The 15,820-nt window shown below is 57.7% G+C and overlaps 1 protein-coding gene across 1 annotated transcript in view; it reads right to left on the bottom strand.

Annotated features, from left to right (window-relative positions):
• ANKMY1 (ankyrin repeat and MYND domain containing 1) overlaps window positions 1–15,820 on the bottom strand; it is a 64,719-nt gene that overhangs the window by 11,800 nt on the left and 37,099 nt on the right. Inside the window, exons 12-20 of the mRNA XM_042781307.1 lie at window positions 14,168–14,308; window positions 13,086–13,226; window positions 11,656–11,763; window positions 11,056–11,187; window positions 6,679–6,792; window positions 6,034–6,199; window positions 5,426–5,504; window positions 2,357–2,517; window positions 1,395–1,541 (exon numbers count right to left, since the gene is read on the bottom strand). Coding sequence (XP_042637241.1) covers window positions 1,395–1,541; window positions 2,357–2,517; window positions 5,426–5,504; window positions 6,034–6,199; window positions 6,679–6,792; window positions 11,056–11,187; window positions 11,656–11,763; window positions 13,086–13,226; window positions 14,168–14,308 — 1,189 coding nt within the window. The remainder of the gene's footprint in view (window positions 1–1,394; window positions 1,542–2,356; window positions 2,518–5,425; window positions 5,505–6,033; window positions 6,200–6,678; window positions 6,793–11,055; window positions 11,188–11,655; window positions 11,764–13,085; window positions 13,227–14,167; window positions 14,309–15,820) is intronic.

The following is a 15,820-nucleotide window of genomic DNA, read 5'->3' as shown; positions in this document are numbered from 1 at the left end:
TTGGGCTTTGCTTCTGTGAAGACTGACAGCCTTGGAGACCCTGTGGGCAGTTCCACTCTGTCCTCTAGGGGCGCTGTGGGTCAGAATGGACTCCACAGCAGGGGGTGTGGTTTGGGCTTTGCTTCTGTGAAGATTGACAGCCTCGGAGACCCTGTGGGCAGTTCCACTCTGTCCTCTAGGGGTTCTGTGGGTCGGAATGGACTCCACGGCAGGGGGTGTGGTTTGGGCTTTGCTTCTGTGAAGACTGACAGCCTTGGAGACCCTGTGGGCAGTTCCACTCTATTCTATGAGTTGGAATAAACTCGGTGGCACATGATAACAACACACACACACAGCTGTTGTAGGGCCTTAAACCAATTCCCACTCATTGTGATCCTACAGAACAGAGAAGTGCCCTGTAGAGTTTTCTTGGCCACAGTCTTTATGGAAGTAGATCAGGGCTTTCCTCCCGCGGAGCCACGGTGGCTTCAAATTGCCGACCTTTTCTGGTTAGCGGCTGAGTGCTGAACCACCACACCAACAGGGCGCTCCCTGACGGGCGTGTGCTCAGTTGTCCTCACTCCCTCTGCCTCCCTCTCCCTCCCTCTTCATCTCTCTCCCTTTCTCCCTTTCTCCCTCTCCCCCTCCCCCTTTGTCTCTCTCCCTCTCTCCCTCTCTCTCTCTCTAATTCAATTACCAAGCACAGCTCTTACAATCAGCTCTTACAATAAGCTGCTGATCCCTTCCTTGCTGCCATGGTGCATGCTGTGGGCACCCAGCCTGCCTGGGGTTCCAGGCTCAGCCCTGCTGATGCTGCCCCTCTCCAGGAGCTGTGCTTGGCGGCACAGGCAGGTCCCCACAGGCTCTGCCTCAGCTGAGGGCCTTCCCTCTGTGCCCCTTACGGGAGATCCTGACGCTCCCCATCACCTGCCCGCCCTGGGCCTCAATTTCCACAGGAAACTGGGGAGACGAGGCAGTGACCACAGACCAGGGCCCTGCTGGGACCTGCAGAAAGCTGCCCTCCTCGTCTCCGTGACAGCAGACTAGAATCTTCCCACGACCCCTGATAGCCACCAGGGCCCACCGGTCTCTGGCCCATTCACTGTCCCAGTGTCTGGTCCCCCCTGACAACTCCTGCAGTCTCCGTTGCTCCGGGACAGACTCGGCATGTGGGGACCCCTGAGGAGTCACGTGGAGAGGTGAGCAAGGGGATCAGCGTCTTGGGCCATCTCTGAACTTGGGAGGAAAAGTCGGCAGCTTCCTGCCCACTTCTTTGGAGCGGGTGCCAGAGGGATGGGAGGCTAGGTGACCCCGGGACAGTCCTAACAGTCTCCAGAGACACAGTGGTGACTGTCCTCCAGTCCTGGCCTATATGCCCCCAACACTTCCTTCTTTCCTGATGGGTGGTCGCTCACCAGGGGCAGGGATGCCTTGGAGGCCAGACCCCAGGGCAGAGGTGGGCACCGGTGAGAACACAGAGCCCGGAGCCTCTGGAAGCTCCCAGATGGTGCCAAGCAGGGAGTACTGGGCATAGCCCCAGGGCAGCTGCTCTGCCCGCCCCACTGGGGAGAGGCCCCATCTGGCAGAAGGACCCCACAGGGGCCTGAGATACACAGGTTGGGGCCAGGGCCCCGCAGTCTGTTCCATCCAGTGAGCACAGTTCCGTGTGGAACCTAGGACCAGGAAGTCAGGAACGGAGGAAGAGGAGGTCAGGCCCAGGAGGTCAGCCGGCAGACTCGGTGACAGGTGTGTCCCCAGAGAGATGGCAGGTAGCTTGCCCATTAGGAGCACGGACCCTGGAGCCCAAACTCCCCTGGGCCTGGCCTGACCCTATGCTCCATGCCTCTGTTCACTCTGTGGTCCAATGGGGAGAGGGGAGCCCACCTCCTGGGCCTGTCCTGCAAAACAGGGCTAGCTGTGCAGCTCAGTGTGGGCTGGAATCAACGTTCGGAGAGGTGGGCCGCCGCCCAGATCATCCTGCAGCCTTGGGATGTATGTGTCCAGCAGAGAGCCCCCCACGTGTGCAGCCAGAGCCCTCCAAGTGTCCAACAGAGAGCCTCCCAGGTGTGAACCACAGAGATTCCCAGGTGTGCAGCCCGAAGCCCCCCCACACCCCCATGTGGAACAGAGAGCCCCACCCCCAGCTGTGCAGCACAGAGCCCCCCAGGTGGGCAGCAGAGGGTCCTCAGTGTGCAGAAGAGAGGCCGCTGCACCATGTCGCAGGTGGGCCAGGTGGGCCAGGAAGCCCTCTCCCAGGGAGGGGCTGGAACTCTGCATAGGGCTGCTCCTTCCATGGACAGCAGGCTGACCCGGCGCCCTCCCTGCCCCCACAGGCCGTGTGGCAGCTCGAGGAAGGCAGGTCAGAGGGGACACATACTCATGACCAGGGTGGCGTGGCAGTCTTGTTTGTGGAACTCGCTCCAGGCTCTCGTCTTGCACAGCTTGCTGCAGGTCAGGATGCTGTAGCAGCGGGGGCAAGGTGAGAGGCGCACCCCGACCGAGCGGCCACAGTGGCAGCAGAACTTGAAGAAGGGGATCCTGCAGGCAGAGCAGGAGGTCAGTGGTGCCTGCCTCGTGGTCCCTGCCGACCCCAGGCCCCTGCACAGGGCACAACCAGCTACATGCCACTGCTCCCATCAGACTGGGTGGCAGTGCCAGTCCCCAGCCAGCCCCAGGCCCAGGCCAGTGTCCTGTGGCCAGTGGTTGGTGAAGGTCTGCTTGCTGGTACATGCGTAGAAGACCTGAAGGTACCCGTCCCAGGGACGCTCAGCCCAGAGCTATGAGAACAGGAACATGCACAGAGCCCCAGAGCCTAGCCAGTCCACTCATGGGGCCGCTTACTGGCACAGTGATTAAGGAGAAAGATGAGGCAGTCTGCTTCCATAAACATTGCAGCCTTGGAGACCCTGTGGGCAGTTCCACTCTGTCCTCTGGGGGCGCTGTGGGTCAGAATGGACTCCACGGCAGTGGGTGTGGTTTGGGCTTTGCTTCTGTGAAGATTGACAGCCTTGGAGACCCCCTGGGGCAGTTCCACTCTGTCCTCTAGGGGCACTGTGGGTTGGAACTGACTGGGAGTGGGTTTTTAAACAAGCAATGCCCTTTCCATTCTGGGGACTGCCATGCTGCCACAAACACTGGGGCTTGTGTGTGAACACTTGTGTGTGTGTATAGCTGGGCTCCACAGGGTGTGCATGTGCATGTGTGCATGCACTTGTGTACATGTGTGTATGTGTGTGCATGCGTGTGTGCGTGTGTGTGCATGTATACTTGTACACACACAAACATTGCACGTGTGCCTGAGTGTTGACTATCCCACGGACGCCCAAAGAGCAAACCTATCGGCCAAGGAGGAAGCACGGCCAAATGCCTCTTAGCTGCAAGGATAGTGAGACTTTGTCTCCCGTACTTTGGACACGTTGTCAGGAGGGACCGGTCCCCGGAGAAGGGGACCTGCAGCACACAGTGACAACCCACGCTTGGTAAAGGCCAGGGCCAGTGAAAGGAGGAAGACCTTCCAGGAGGTGGATGGACACAGTGCCCACACCAAAGGGCCCACACACAGCAATGGCTGTGGTGCAGGGCCAAGCAGGGTTTCACTGCATCGCACACGGGGTAGCCGTGAGTGGGAACTGACTCGACCCACCAGCACCAACAACGGTTGTTACAGAAGCAGACTGCCGCCCTGTTCTCCCTCAGGGCAGCTGGGAGGTTCAAACCGCCAACCTTCAGGCTGGCAGTCAAGTGCCTGAACACTGCACCGCCAGGCCTCCCTGCAGACGTGCTTGGAGCAGCAGGAAATCCGAGCACACGCTCTCGGCTCGGGTCTCACAAAACAACCCTCTCTCATTTCAGTTCTCAGGCCGTGAGCACGCGTCCTTTCTGTGGTGGGTTTGCTGCCCCATTTTCATGGCTTTTTGTGCCACTGATGAATAAGTTGCTATTTAATGGCCCATGCATAGTGTGGAAGCCCTGTCTGCATTCTGGAATACAGGACGGTATGAGCTGCTTCACTTGGAAAGCACCTGTTAGCACAAGTTACAGCCCTGCTGGCCCTGAGCTCCGTGGCAACAGGTCCATGACGCACCACCAGGAAGGGGTCTTTAAACAGAAACACATCAAGCAAGGCTGTGTACTGATCACTGTGACCAGAAGCTCGCCGGAGCCCAGCCCCGTGTTCCCCGAGAAACAGCGGTCTGCTAACTCGTGTTTCTGGTAGTTCTACAGAACACACGGATGAGGAATAAGGACGTTTCCGAAATGTTGTCGGTGCAATCCAGTCTGTTCAATGAAACACACAGATTTCGGCTCCTGCGAGCATCGTGAAACCTCTGCCAGCTGACCGTACCCCACCTGGGGAGTTCTAAGAGTGGGGCGTGCTGTGCCCCGGGTATGGGCCCTGCAGGAAGGCCCCTTCCTGGCCCACCCAACTGTGAGGCCCCGTCAGGCCAGAGAACTGAAAGAAGAATCTAGAATCAGAGACTAAGGCCAAGGAGGCCTGGTGGCTCAGTCGTTAAGCACTCAGTTGCTAACTGGAAAGTCAGCAGTTCAAACCCATCCAGCTGCCCCAAGGACCAAAGGCCTAGTTGTCTGCCCGGGTAAAGATTGCAGCCTAAGAAACCCGAGGGGGCAGCTGTACTCCATCACCTGGGATCTCTGAGTCAGAATCAATCCACGGCACCCAACCACAAGGCAAGGTAGCTGACGCCTTTTGCCTGATGGCTTCCCTGGCCCCACCATCCCCTCTTGTGTTTCTTAGGAAATGGGTGGGGACAGCACAGAGTTAGGACGATGTGGCTAAGAGGGTGCCCACCGGGGAGCCTGAGGGTGTGTCAGGGAGCCTGAGGGCCAACCAGGGAGCCTGAGGGCCCGTGGGGGCAGGACTTCCTGCTCTGGGGAGGGCCATGCATGTGGGCAGTGCCCTCCTGTCCTGACATGCCCGCTGCATTACGGTCACTTGGTCTTCCCCAGTCCTAACAGGCATTTTGTGCAGTTCCGTTTTCTCTTAGCCAATCGTTTTTTGTGCAGTTCCGTTTTCTCTTCTCTTAGCCAATCGTTTCCCTTGTAGTTGCTGGCTGCCGTTGAGCCCATCGGACACACGGCAGCCCTGTGTTCCAGACCACAATTGCTCTGGCGGGTCTTCTGGGCCGGAATCAATGGAGCCGACTCGCTGAGACCATCATCCGGAGTACTGCTGGGGGTATTTGAACCGCCCACCTTTGGGTTAGCAGCTCAGTGCAAAGGGTTTGGGCCACCCGGGAACCTGCAGCATACAGTGACAACCCACCGAAGCCACCTGTGGCCCAGACCCTAGCCCTGGGCCCCAGTGCAGCTCGAGTCGGGTGAGACCACCTGCTCAGCTCAGGTGGGCCAGTGCTGCCGGGATGGCAGGTGTCCCTGCCGGGCCCAGACCCCAGCTCCCAGTCCCAGCACCGCTGGCCCCACTTACTGCTGCAGCTCCTCTGTGTCCGGACCCTTGGATGACCCCAGGCCCTTCTTCTTCGTCTTGTGGCTGGGAGCCAGCTCCGCTGCAGAGAGGAGGGGGAGTTAGGCCTGGGGAGCAGAGGTCACGGCTCAGCCGCCTGAGTCAGACCACGGGCCACCGAGGTGCCACCTGCCCGCGCAGCCCGCAGCCAGCCCACCCGGGCTCAGCAGGGGAGGCAGCCTCTGACCACCCAGCAAACAATCCTGACACAGCCTCAGGGAAGAGGGGGCCGCTGCTGCAGGAGCCCTGCCTGGGCCAGCCATGGGGGCCTGTGGCCCCAGGCACAGCACAGCCTTGGGCAGATCAGCGATGGTGCCCCCATGGTGTCGTGCCCCCACCAAGAGACACTTGTGCTCCTTACCCCATAGCCCCACAGCACCCAGATCTCAGGGAGCAGCTGAGACTCTCAGGGGCTCTTGTAAAGGTGGAAACCCTGTTACATGCTACCAGACATAATGAGGGGCGCCGGGGCGGCCAGTACGGCTGTAGATCAGATCTGAGCAGTGCCAGCACCGCATGGATCACCGCGTGGTGCTCCAGGGACCGCCTGCCCCCCCGCCGGTACTCCTCACCTCTCTTGCTCAGGTACAGCAGCGTTGGGTCCCACTGGCTCTCCTTGGCGAGGACGGCACGGCGCAGCTGGAAGCCCATGTACTCCAGCAGCCTCTTCCGGGCCAGGAACGTCTCCCGCTCGGCCGGCATCAGTGTGTGGAAGGGGCAGTGGGCGATCTTCCGGTCCTGCAGTGGCCACGGGGTCAACACGGGTCCAGGACCCAGCCTCTCCTGCCCTGGAGGGCAGACCGCCCACTCCCAGCCTGCCCTGCAGCACCCATGCAGTCATGCCAGGGCCATTCCAAGAGGACAAACTCCCCTCAAGCCCATCAGGCCGGGGCCCAGGGCCCAGCCCACCCCACTCTGGAGAGCAGACCTCCCTCTAGCCCCACAAAGACCGGGCATCCCGGATTCCAGCCCCCGCTCAGCCACTTGGCAGGACACTTGGTGAGTTAGCAGATGGCATGCCTCTCCGGTGCCCATGTGACAAAGGTGCCATGAGGACATGCAGACCATGCTGAGTTCACTGTGAGCCCAGGGAGAGAAGGGTGCTGCCCTCTAAGCCCAGAGTTGCCGGGAAACACTGAAGGGTAGCCAGGGAGGCTGTGCCCACGTTGCACCCCCCCCCACCAGCACAAGCTGGGTGGCAAGAGTCCAAGCCACACCTGGAAGAACTTGAAGTACCCATAGTCGACAACTGTGCCCACAGCCACCTTGTCCCCCTGTGTGAGCTTCACGGGCCTCAGTATGTCAGCCCCACAGTTGATGAGCCGGTCAATCTGTGGAAACAAAACCCATGTCACTGCATGCCAGGAGGTACAGGGCCCTGCCAGGGAGAAGGTGCTCACCAGTTGTGCCTGCCCAGGACCCAAGCCTAGAGGGTCTCCACACCCACTCCACACACTCACTGGCTGGCCAAGGACAGACAACTCTGGTCACCTCCATCTCCCAGAGGGCTATCACTGCAGGCATTCAGGGAGCCACCAGACAAGCAGGGTAGAAACACCGGCTTCAGGGACAAGGACTGAGCCATGCTAATGACTGTCCCAGTGAAGTCATGATGAGGTCACTCTTTAAGGATATCCTGACACACACCTTGTGAGGTCTGGAAAGTGCAACACCATGCAGCTGCCCCTCTAAGCCCTGACCGCCGACTGCATTTGGTTACAACCCCACCATCAGCAACACAGAGGTAAACACCAGGCCTGCCTTTCCATGATCACAGCCCCGACACCTCCCAAAGGGTGCAGCACAGAGCCCCCCACTACTCAGCCCCCCAAAGGCTGACAGCCATTCCTCTGCACTTTGACCCCATACTGTTCTCTTCTCTCTCTGGCCCAAAGTCAAGAACCCTGTCATGAATGGAATGTGTCTCCTCCCTCTGACGTCATGCTGAAGCCCTAACCTGCCCCAGGAGAACTGATGTCATGCTAACACCCTAACCTGCCCCAAACGTGTCTTTCACCAACATCATGCTGAAGCCCTATCCTGCCCCTATAAATGTGACCGTTTGGAAACATAGTTTTCTTTGTTTTGTTAATGATGTCATGCTATCCCTTCTAAGGATGTCTTAGAAAAAGAGCAGAATTCCCACAGAGACACACACAAGGGGAAGGGGCCCTGTGAGAACCCATCTGCAAACTAAGCAACAGCCAGGATCGCCAGCGGACACCAGGAGAGAGCCCTGCAGACAGAATCCTCAGGGCAGCGTGTGGACTTGCAGCTTCCACAACTGTGAGAAAATAAAGTCATGTTCTGTGAAAGCACCTCGTGGGGTATTTTGTTACGGTGTCATAGCGGCTCTTGATAACTAAGACAAACCCCCTGCCCAAGTATTCCCTCCTGACTGCTGGGTCCCCACATCTCTGGTACATCCACAGGCTCCCCCACTTCCTGTGCATGCTGGTCCCTGAGAACACACTGCCCCGCAGCCCTAAATGAGTGCGATTCACACTTATGCACCCCACTCCAGCTCCCTGTCCTCCCCTCCTTCCAAGGCTGTACCCTGTAGTGGGGTGTCCTACCCCCGCCATGGTCGTCTTCTGCTTATCCCCTCCTGACCACTGCCCATCCTCACAAGAACACCTTGGCACCCAGTCTCCAGACACCTCCCTCCCGCCCTCACTCACTCTTGCTGTCCTTGGTGACCATACCACCTTTGGAAAAAACAAAAATACTATCTGCTGTCCCAGGGCTACTTAGGGCCAGCAACATGACCTAGGACCTGCCCCAGAAGTCCCATCATGGGCCAACAGAGAGAGCTTCTCTACCAGGACTTCTGCCACTTAGCAGCCACTCCCCAAGTCCCCTACCTCCTGTGTCCAGACAGCCAAACCTACAATGTCATGAACTGCCCAGTGCCAACCTGTCCACCCTCTGGTCACAATGGCCTCCTTAAGACCCCAGCCAGGCCCTGACAGCCCGCCACTTGCCCCTTGTGCCTCTCACCTGAAATCCCTCCAGGCAGGCTCTCCCGACCCTCTCCCGACCCTCTCCCGACCCAGCGAGTCTAGCGAACTCAGCTGTGCTCACTCAACAGGGTTCTGTTGATGTCACTGCTGCATGTGGTGACAGCAGCCCCCATGCCTCAGTGCCACCTCTGCAGTGTCCTCAACCCTGATGCCCAGGAGGCTCAGCTTCTGAAGTCCTACCACTTGGTGTGAGGCTTCTGACGCCACCTACCACTGGTCAGATAAGATTGCAACCTTCCCTGATAGAGGAAGAGGAAGGGCTGGCCTGGAGGTGACTGGTCCCCAACTGTGGCTTTGAAGACCTCTCAAAGAACCAGTGGGCTAGAACCACCGATGCTTCGGTGTGGCTCTCTGCCCTGGATGCTCCGCAGGGCCGCCCACCAGCCCTGGAGAAGTCCTACACTTCCTGAGTTTTCCCTCCAGGAGCCTCACCAGGGTCTCCCTGTGAAGCTTGCCCCTTCGGCTCCTGAGGGAAAACAGGACATAACCATTGGAAGGTTAACAGACGTGACCACTGGGAACAGCTGAAGCAGTGGAACAGCCCCCCCTTAACAAAGCCTGCTTTACCTGAACCCAATCAAGGTAGGTTCTTTCAGGGCCTAGGAAAGTCTGGCAATCGACTTCCAAAATTCAACCGCTGGAAACTCTGTGGGTCAGAACAGTCCGGTCCATAAGCAATCATGGGGATGGTGCAGACTGGGCAGTGTTTCCGTCCATGGACACAGACTCCCCGTGAGTGGGGGCTGCTGGGACAACAACAGCCAGCAACATGGAGGAAGGGGGACGCTCAGTGCCAGCCCCCTCCAGCTTTCCACAGTGGAAGGGAAACCCCCCCCCCAGCTTCCTGTCTCACCTTAGGGCTGAAAAACAGCTGAGCCGCTCTTGGGAAGGTCCCAGCCCAGGGCCACCAAACCAAAACCAAACTCACTACCATCAAGTCGGATCCAACTCATAGTGACCCCTCCTTGGGTTTCTGAGGTGGTATCACTATGGAAGTAGATTGGCCAACCTTCCTTCTGAGGAGTGGCTGGTGGGTTTGAACTGCCAACCTGCTGGTTAGCAGTCAAATGCCTTAGGCATTACGCTACCAAAAGACTGAGAGCCAATTGCAGGATTGTAGACTGCCCCTACACACTTACAACATCAACATCAACAGGACTTTACAGGGGGCCACAGCCAGAAGAACCACGGTTCCTCTCACCCAACACAGCATGTCTTGTTTCAACAAAAATGACAAGGCTACAAACAGCAGGAGAGTCTGAGGCAACAGGACAGACATCAGAACCAGACTCAGACAGATGGAGGTGTTGGAATTACCAGACCAGGGATTAACATTTTAAAAAAGCCATAGGACGGCAGAGAGAGGAAACAAGAAAACCTGTTGGACATATACCAAAAACCAAGCCCTCTGGCATCAAGTCAATTCTAACTCATAGCAACCCTGTCAGACAGAACAGAACTGTCCTTTAGGGTAGTTTGGTCTTCATGGATGCAAAGCCCAGACCACACTCATTGCCTAGAGTCAATTCTGACTCACAGCGTCCCTAGAGGACAAGAGTGGAACTGCCCACAGGCTTTCCCAAGCTGTAATCTTTCCTGAAGCAGACTGCCCCATCTTTCTTCTCTGGAGCAGCTGGTGGGTTCAAGCCACTGACCTTTTGGGTAGCAGCCAAGTGCTTAACCATTATGCCCCCAGCATTCCTTGTTGGGCACACAGCAACAAAAATTGAAGGGAAAGGATTAAGCGTTGATGCATCCAACATGACCTGTCTTCCAGGATATCCAAAGATCCCAGGGAAGGAGGAAGGTCCTCTCGAGAAGAATTCCCTCTTCCTCTCCCTCCCTCTCTCTCTCTTTCCTTCATGCTGACAGTGAATTGGGAACCAAAGTGTGTCTATCACTCAAGAGAGGTAAGAAGTCCAGTGCACCTGGTCAGCTCTGCCACAAGGCCAGTACAGAACAGGGATCATGGGACCAACAGAGGACTGTGCCGTGCATGGGGACAGGAGCTGGCAGGGGTTTGGGGTCACAGGCAACAGCTCAGAGGGAGAGGCCCTGCCTGAAGTTGAGCTGCAGAGGCAGGGGGCCTGAAGTCCAGGGGCTGGGAGGACAGGCGAGAAGGGAGCAAAGAGAGCCAGTGCCTGAGAGGCTGGGCTGAGGTGTGTCTGCAAAGCACAGGGCAGGCTCCCACTCAATGCACAAGTCAGCCTGGACAAGCAGCTCCCGGGGTGTTGGACACCACTGCCGTGAGCAGAACCCCTACCACCACTGCCTTCCCAGCTGGTCCTTCAGTGGGCAAAGCCCACCCCACATAGAGGAAGCCAGCCAGAGTGGCAGCACTCCACTCCTTGTGTGTTTCCTCCGAAACAGACAAGCTTCGGGGAACTTGTTTGGATCCTAGGGCAGTGTTCCCACGGCGCATCTTTTAGGGCCCATAGAACAGTAAAGTTGAAACACAGCTGTCCTTTCCCAACACTGAGCAAGATGACAAGAGGAATCCCCCTCCCCGCCACAAGTGGGCACCAGATCAAGGGCCCACCCAGGAGCCCTAGCACCCCGAACCCCGCTCACCAGGGCCAGTCTGTTGTCCGTGCTCCGCTTGTGCTCATAGGTCAGGTCACACACCATACACAGGGCATTGCCCAAGCCCTTGGTCAGGGGCAGGTTGGGGTCAGCTCCGTGAGCCAGAAGTTCCCTCATGATCTGGACAACAGACAGGCTGGTTGGCACCATTGGATCTCCTTCCTTACACGGGGAAGGTCCCGAGTCAGGCCTCGCCGTTACTGACCCCAGTGGTGGCCGCCGCCTGGCTGCCTTGCTGACACACCATCTGGGCACTTCCCACGGCCTCCTCTCCTGACCCCATGACACCCCACAGGTCCCATGCCACCCTGCCCCCCAGAGGAGCACACTGGGCTGGTTCTTGGCAGAGGGGTGAGGTTGTGATCTACTGCCATGAGGGAGCACCTTCCCAGCCAGACTCACACCTACCCCACTCACTCCCTCTCTACACCCCTTCCCCTCACTAAAGAGCTCCATCCACACTGGAAAGGCCACTTCTCACCCCTTACACCAAAGCATGATCTGATTCAACCTCAGATGTGGGGGCGGGCAGGCACTGAAGACAGAAACACGCCAGGTGCAGGGCGGATAGGTGCAAAATGTGCTCACCAGGTCATTACCACAGACGATGGACAGGGAGAGTGGAGAGTGGCCACTCCACAGCATGTTGGGATTTGCTTGGTGGGAGAGCAGGAGTCGGACTATGTCCCTGGCACACTGGGTGGGAAGGGAAGAGGCATAACAGGTTAGAGAGGCATTCTCACTCCCAAGAAGCACTTGACCTTGACACTCACTTAAATGCAATCACAAAATCAACTTAGTTGGTGATTGCTATTTCTCCACTCAAGCAGCTCCTGACACAAATAAACTGTTCTAAATATTGATGGATTGATGGATGGGTAGATGAATGGATGGATGGATGGATGGATGGATGCGTGGGTGGATGGATGGATGGATGCGTGAGTGGATGAGTGGGTAAATAGGTGGATGGATGGATTGAGGAATCTACTGATGGACAGATAGATTGGTGATAGGAGAATGGATGGATGAATGGATGGATGGTTGGATGGATGGGTGACAGGTGAATAGATGGATGGATTAATGGATAGATAGGTGGATGGGTTATAGGAAAATGGATGGGTGGATGAGTAGATGGGTGGATAGATGGATGGACGGATGGATGGGTGGATGGATGGATGGGTAGGTGGATGGTTGGGTAAGTGGGTGGATGGATGGTTGGATGGAGGGGTGGGTAGGTGGATGTATGGATGGAGGGGTGGGTGGGTGGATGGAGAGGTAGGTGGATGGGTGGGTAAGTGGGTGGATGGATGGTTGGATGGAGGGGTGGGTAGGTGGATGTATGGATGGAGGGGTGGGTGGGTGGATGGAGAGGTAGGTGGATGGGTGGGTAAGTGGTTGGATGAATGGATGGATGGATGGATGGATGGGTGGGTGGGTGGATGGTTGGATGGGTGGGTGATAGGTGAATGGTTGGGTGGCTATGTGGATGGGTGGATGGATGCAACCTCAAACTGAGAAGATAAAATGTTTTCTAAGCACACATCATTTCCAGATGGAAAATAGGAAAGGTAATTGATGCACAGAATGATTTAAAGCTTGTTTTCAAAGAACACGGGACAGTCAGAACATGACTATAGTAGCAACATGTGGCTAGAGGGAGGTCCACTCCCCAGGGCTCAGTGGTCACACAGGACAACCAGAGCATGAGCGATCTTACAGGGGACGCCCCCCCCCCGCCCTCTGGGGAGGAGCACTTTCTGGGCAGGAAGGACAACCCCTTTGTGCCTCTCCACCGGCCACCTTCTCCCCCAGGCAAGGGTCCCCGAGGCTCTGGCACCACAAGCTGCCCTACTCCCCTCTCGCCCACCCGCTCCCCATTCTCACCCCCAACCCCCCAGCCAAGTTGCACTTCCTGAAGAAACAGGGCCCTGGGAGCTGCTTGGGCACAGCTCACCTTGCTGTTGTCCCCACCTGCAGCCCGCTCACCTTGTCCTCCCCTCCACCTGCCACCTGCTCACCTTGGCGTCGTCCTCACGCTCACAGGCCACATGCAGTGCAGTCCGCCCACCCTCGGGGGCTGGGGTGCTCTGGGTGTAGTAGGTGCTGGGCGGACCTGGCTCATTGTTGAGCTTCAGGCTTGAGGGCGATAGCTGCTCCACCTGCGCAAACAGGGGTCAGCCCACCCCCACATGACCTGCAGGGCCGTCCCATCCCCCTTGCTGTCCCCATGCTGCCATCTCGGTAGCTTGCTGTGCCCCCCAAGGGTAATGTTTGGGCCTTGTGTGCGGTGCCCCAGTGCAGTGTCCGTGGTGAACCAGCATCCTCCCTTGTCCTCCACGTGCTTGCACACCTGTGCACCCCCGTGCACCCCCATGCACACAAGTGCCCATGAGTCCCTGTCCGTGTGGGGCTGCCCCAAGCCCTGAGGAGACACAACGACCAAGATGCAGCCTGGCGACCATGCTGGGCTCCCCAGGAGCTGCTACTGCTGCACTGTCTTCGGGGGGAGCGGGTCAGGGCAGAGGAGGCTTCGAAGGCGGCCTTGACTCCAGGAGACCAGAGTGCTGTGTGGTCCTGCTGCAGGCTGCGCTGCCCTGCTCCCCACAGCCCCTGGCCACCTCGCCTCTGGGACCACCCCACCCCACTTCTCTCCTCGGACCCTGACACTGAGCTTAGCTGCCTGAAAAATGGGTTCCTAACTCGCTCATTGAAATCCATTATTTCTGCCTCTTGCCATCAAACAAGCTGCCTGCCAGGCAGGAATGACCCTATCTGGGTGCAAGTAAACTCATGGTAACACTTTGCCACAGTGGACCGCTGCTGCTGCCGGTGGCTGGGGAGCGGATTCTGAGCTCCAGTGATGCAATATGTGCGGAGCAGAAACGCCCCACAGGGGTGTCAAGGCCGGGAACTTCTGGGAGCCGCTCACCAGGACTCTCTCCCTCGGCACCTCTGGGTGGATTCAAACCTTCAACCTTTGGGCTAATAGTCCATCACTTAGCCATTCGCATCACCCAGGGACAGACACTTTCATAAAGAGAATTCTGAGGCCCCCAGCAGCCACGCCATGCACACCCCTGCAAGGCCCCGAGGGACACACCTTGTGTGGCCGGTACATCTCGTCCTGGTCGGCTGCCTGGGCATCCACGTCAGTGATGGCATGGAGCAGCAGCTCCGTTACCCGGACGCCTGCCTCCCCAGGAAGGGCGGCGGCAATGTGGAGGGGGGTCAGCGACCGCAGCTGCAGGGAAGATGTGGGAGGGAGTGAGGCTGGTGCTGGAGCCCTGTTGTGGAGGGGACTGTGTCCCCCGAAAGACAGGAGGTCCTGACCCCGAACCTGTGAACAGAACCCTGCTTGGAAATAGGGGTTCACTTTTGTTATGCTAAGGAGGTCACACTGAGAAGGGGGTCCTCACCCTAATCCCTTCTGAGTGGTGTCTTATAAAGGGGAGAATAGATGGAGGAAGACAGGCACCGTGTGAGGGTAGGGGCCGATGCATCCCCAAGCCAGCAGCTAGCAGCAGCTGAAATCGACAAGGGATGCAGACGTTCAGCCCTCCAAACCGGGACAACATAAATGTCTGTCATAAACCTGCCAAGTGTGGCATTTCTGTTACACAGCACTAGGCGACACCTTCCCGTGACAAAGTGACTGGACGCCCACCTTGCGAGGGTGAGAGCACGGAGTGAGCATGGGGGAAGGCAGGTGAGGGCCCTCTCGGGGTCCCCACGTGGCAGGCGTCCTGACCTGAGGTGAGGGGACGGCCACAACTCCCCACAGCCCCCGAGGGCCCCTCCTCTCGCTGCCCCAGGACCCTCAGACCCGAGGTCCATGTGGGTGAACGGAGGTGAGAACAGATGGCCCCATGAGTGAGTGAGCGACCAAATGCCCTTGGCACCAGCCACACGTGCTCCTGCCAGTCTCTGGGAGCCACCGCCCAACAGTTCACTGGCACAGCACTCAGTACAGCTCTCGTCCAGGGCCAGCAGCCTATGTCCGAGCCACCGGGTTCCTTTATCTGAGCATTGTCCCTGTGTCTAAGCCATCACCCCAGGGGTCCCCCAAGAGAAGCCCCAGCCAGAGTGACTAAGTGGGTGCCCCACACAGAGACAGCACAGGGGACCAGCCATATCCCTCAGTGTTTCCCTCTCTGCCTTGTTTCCGTTTGTAAACCAGATGGATTACCCGCTCAGCCATTTTAATAAGGCAAAGCTTCTCTTTGGACATGTTCTTGTTGCTAGGTGCCATGGATTCCAACTCACAGTGACCCTGTGTACAACAGAATGAAACACTGCCTGGTCCACACCATCGCATGACCATCGCCATGTGTCCTGGTTCTCTGTTGCTGCTGTAATAGACCCACCACCGGTGGAGGCGTCAACAAACAGGAATTTGTTCTCTTTCATTTTAGGAGGTTAGAAGTCTGGATTCAGAGTGCTGGCTCTAGGGGCTGGTGAAGGTCCCTTGACCTTGGACTTCAGCTCTGCCTCTTGTTCCAGGCCCACTGGAGCTGGAGGCTTCTTCTCACTCATACAGCTACTGGCTGCTGAGGCTGAGGAACCCAAGATTAGCAAACAACACAGCAGGCTACTGGTTCAAGTCCAGGAACCAGAGATGAAGCCTCAACCAAATGCAGCACCCAAATGTGCCAAAAAGCTCAAGATCTTTCCCAAACCTTCTCCATACACTGAATGGGGGCCACAGCCCAAAACAGCTGATCAGCGGCCCACAGCAGATTCCACCATGACGGGT

Source organism: Orycteropus afer, unplaced genomic scaffold, assembly GCF_000298275.1.
Source record: "Orycteropus afer afer isolate SDZICR_OR568_19922 unplaced genomic scaffold, OryAfe1.0 scaffold00006, whole genome shotgun sequence".
Taxonomy (NCBI): Eukaryota; Metazoa; Chordata; class Mammalia; order Tubulidentata; family Orycteropodidae; genus Orycteropus; species Orycteropus afer.
This window is presented reverse-complemented; position numbering and strand designations above follow the sequence as displayed.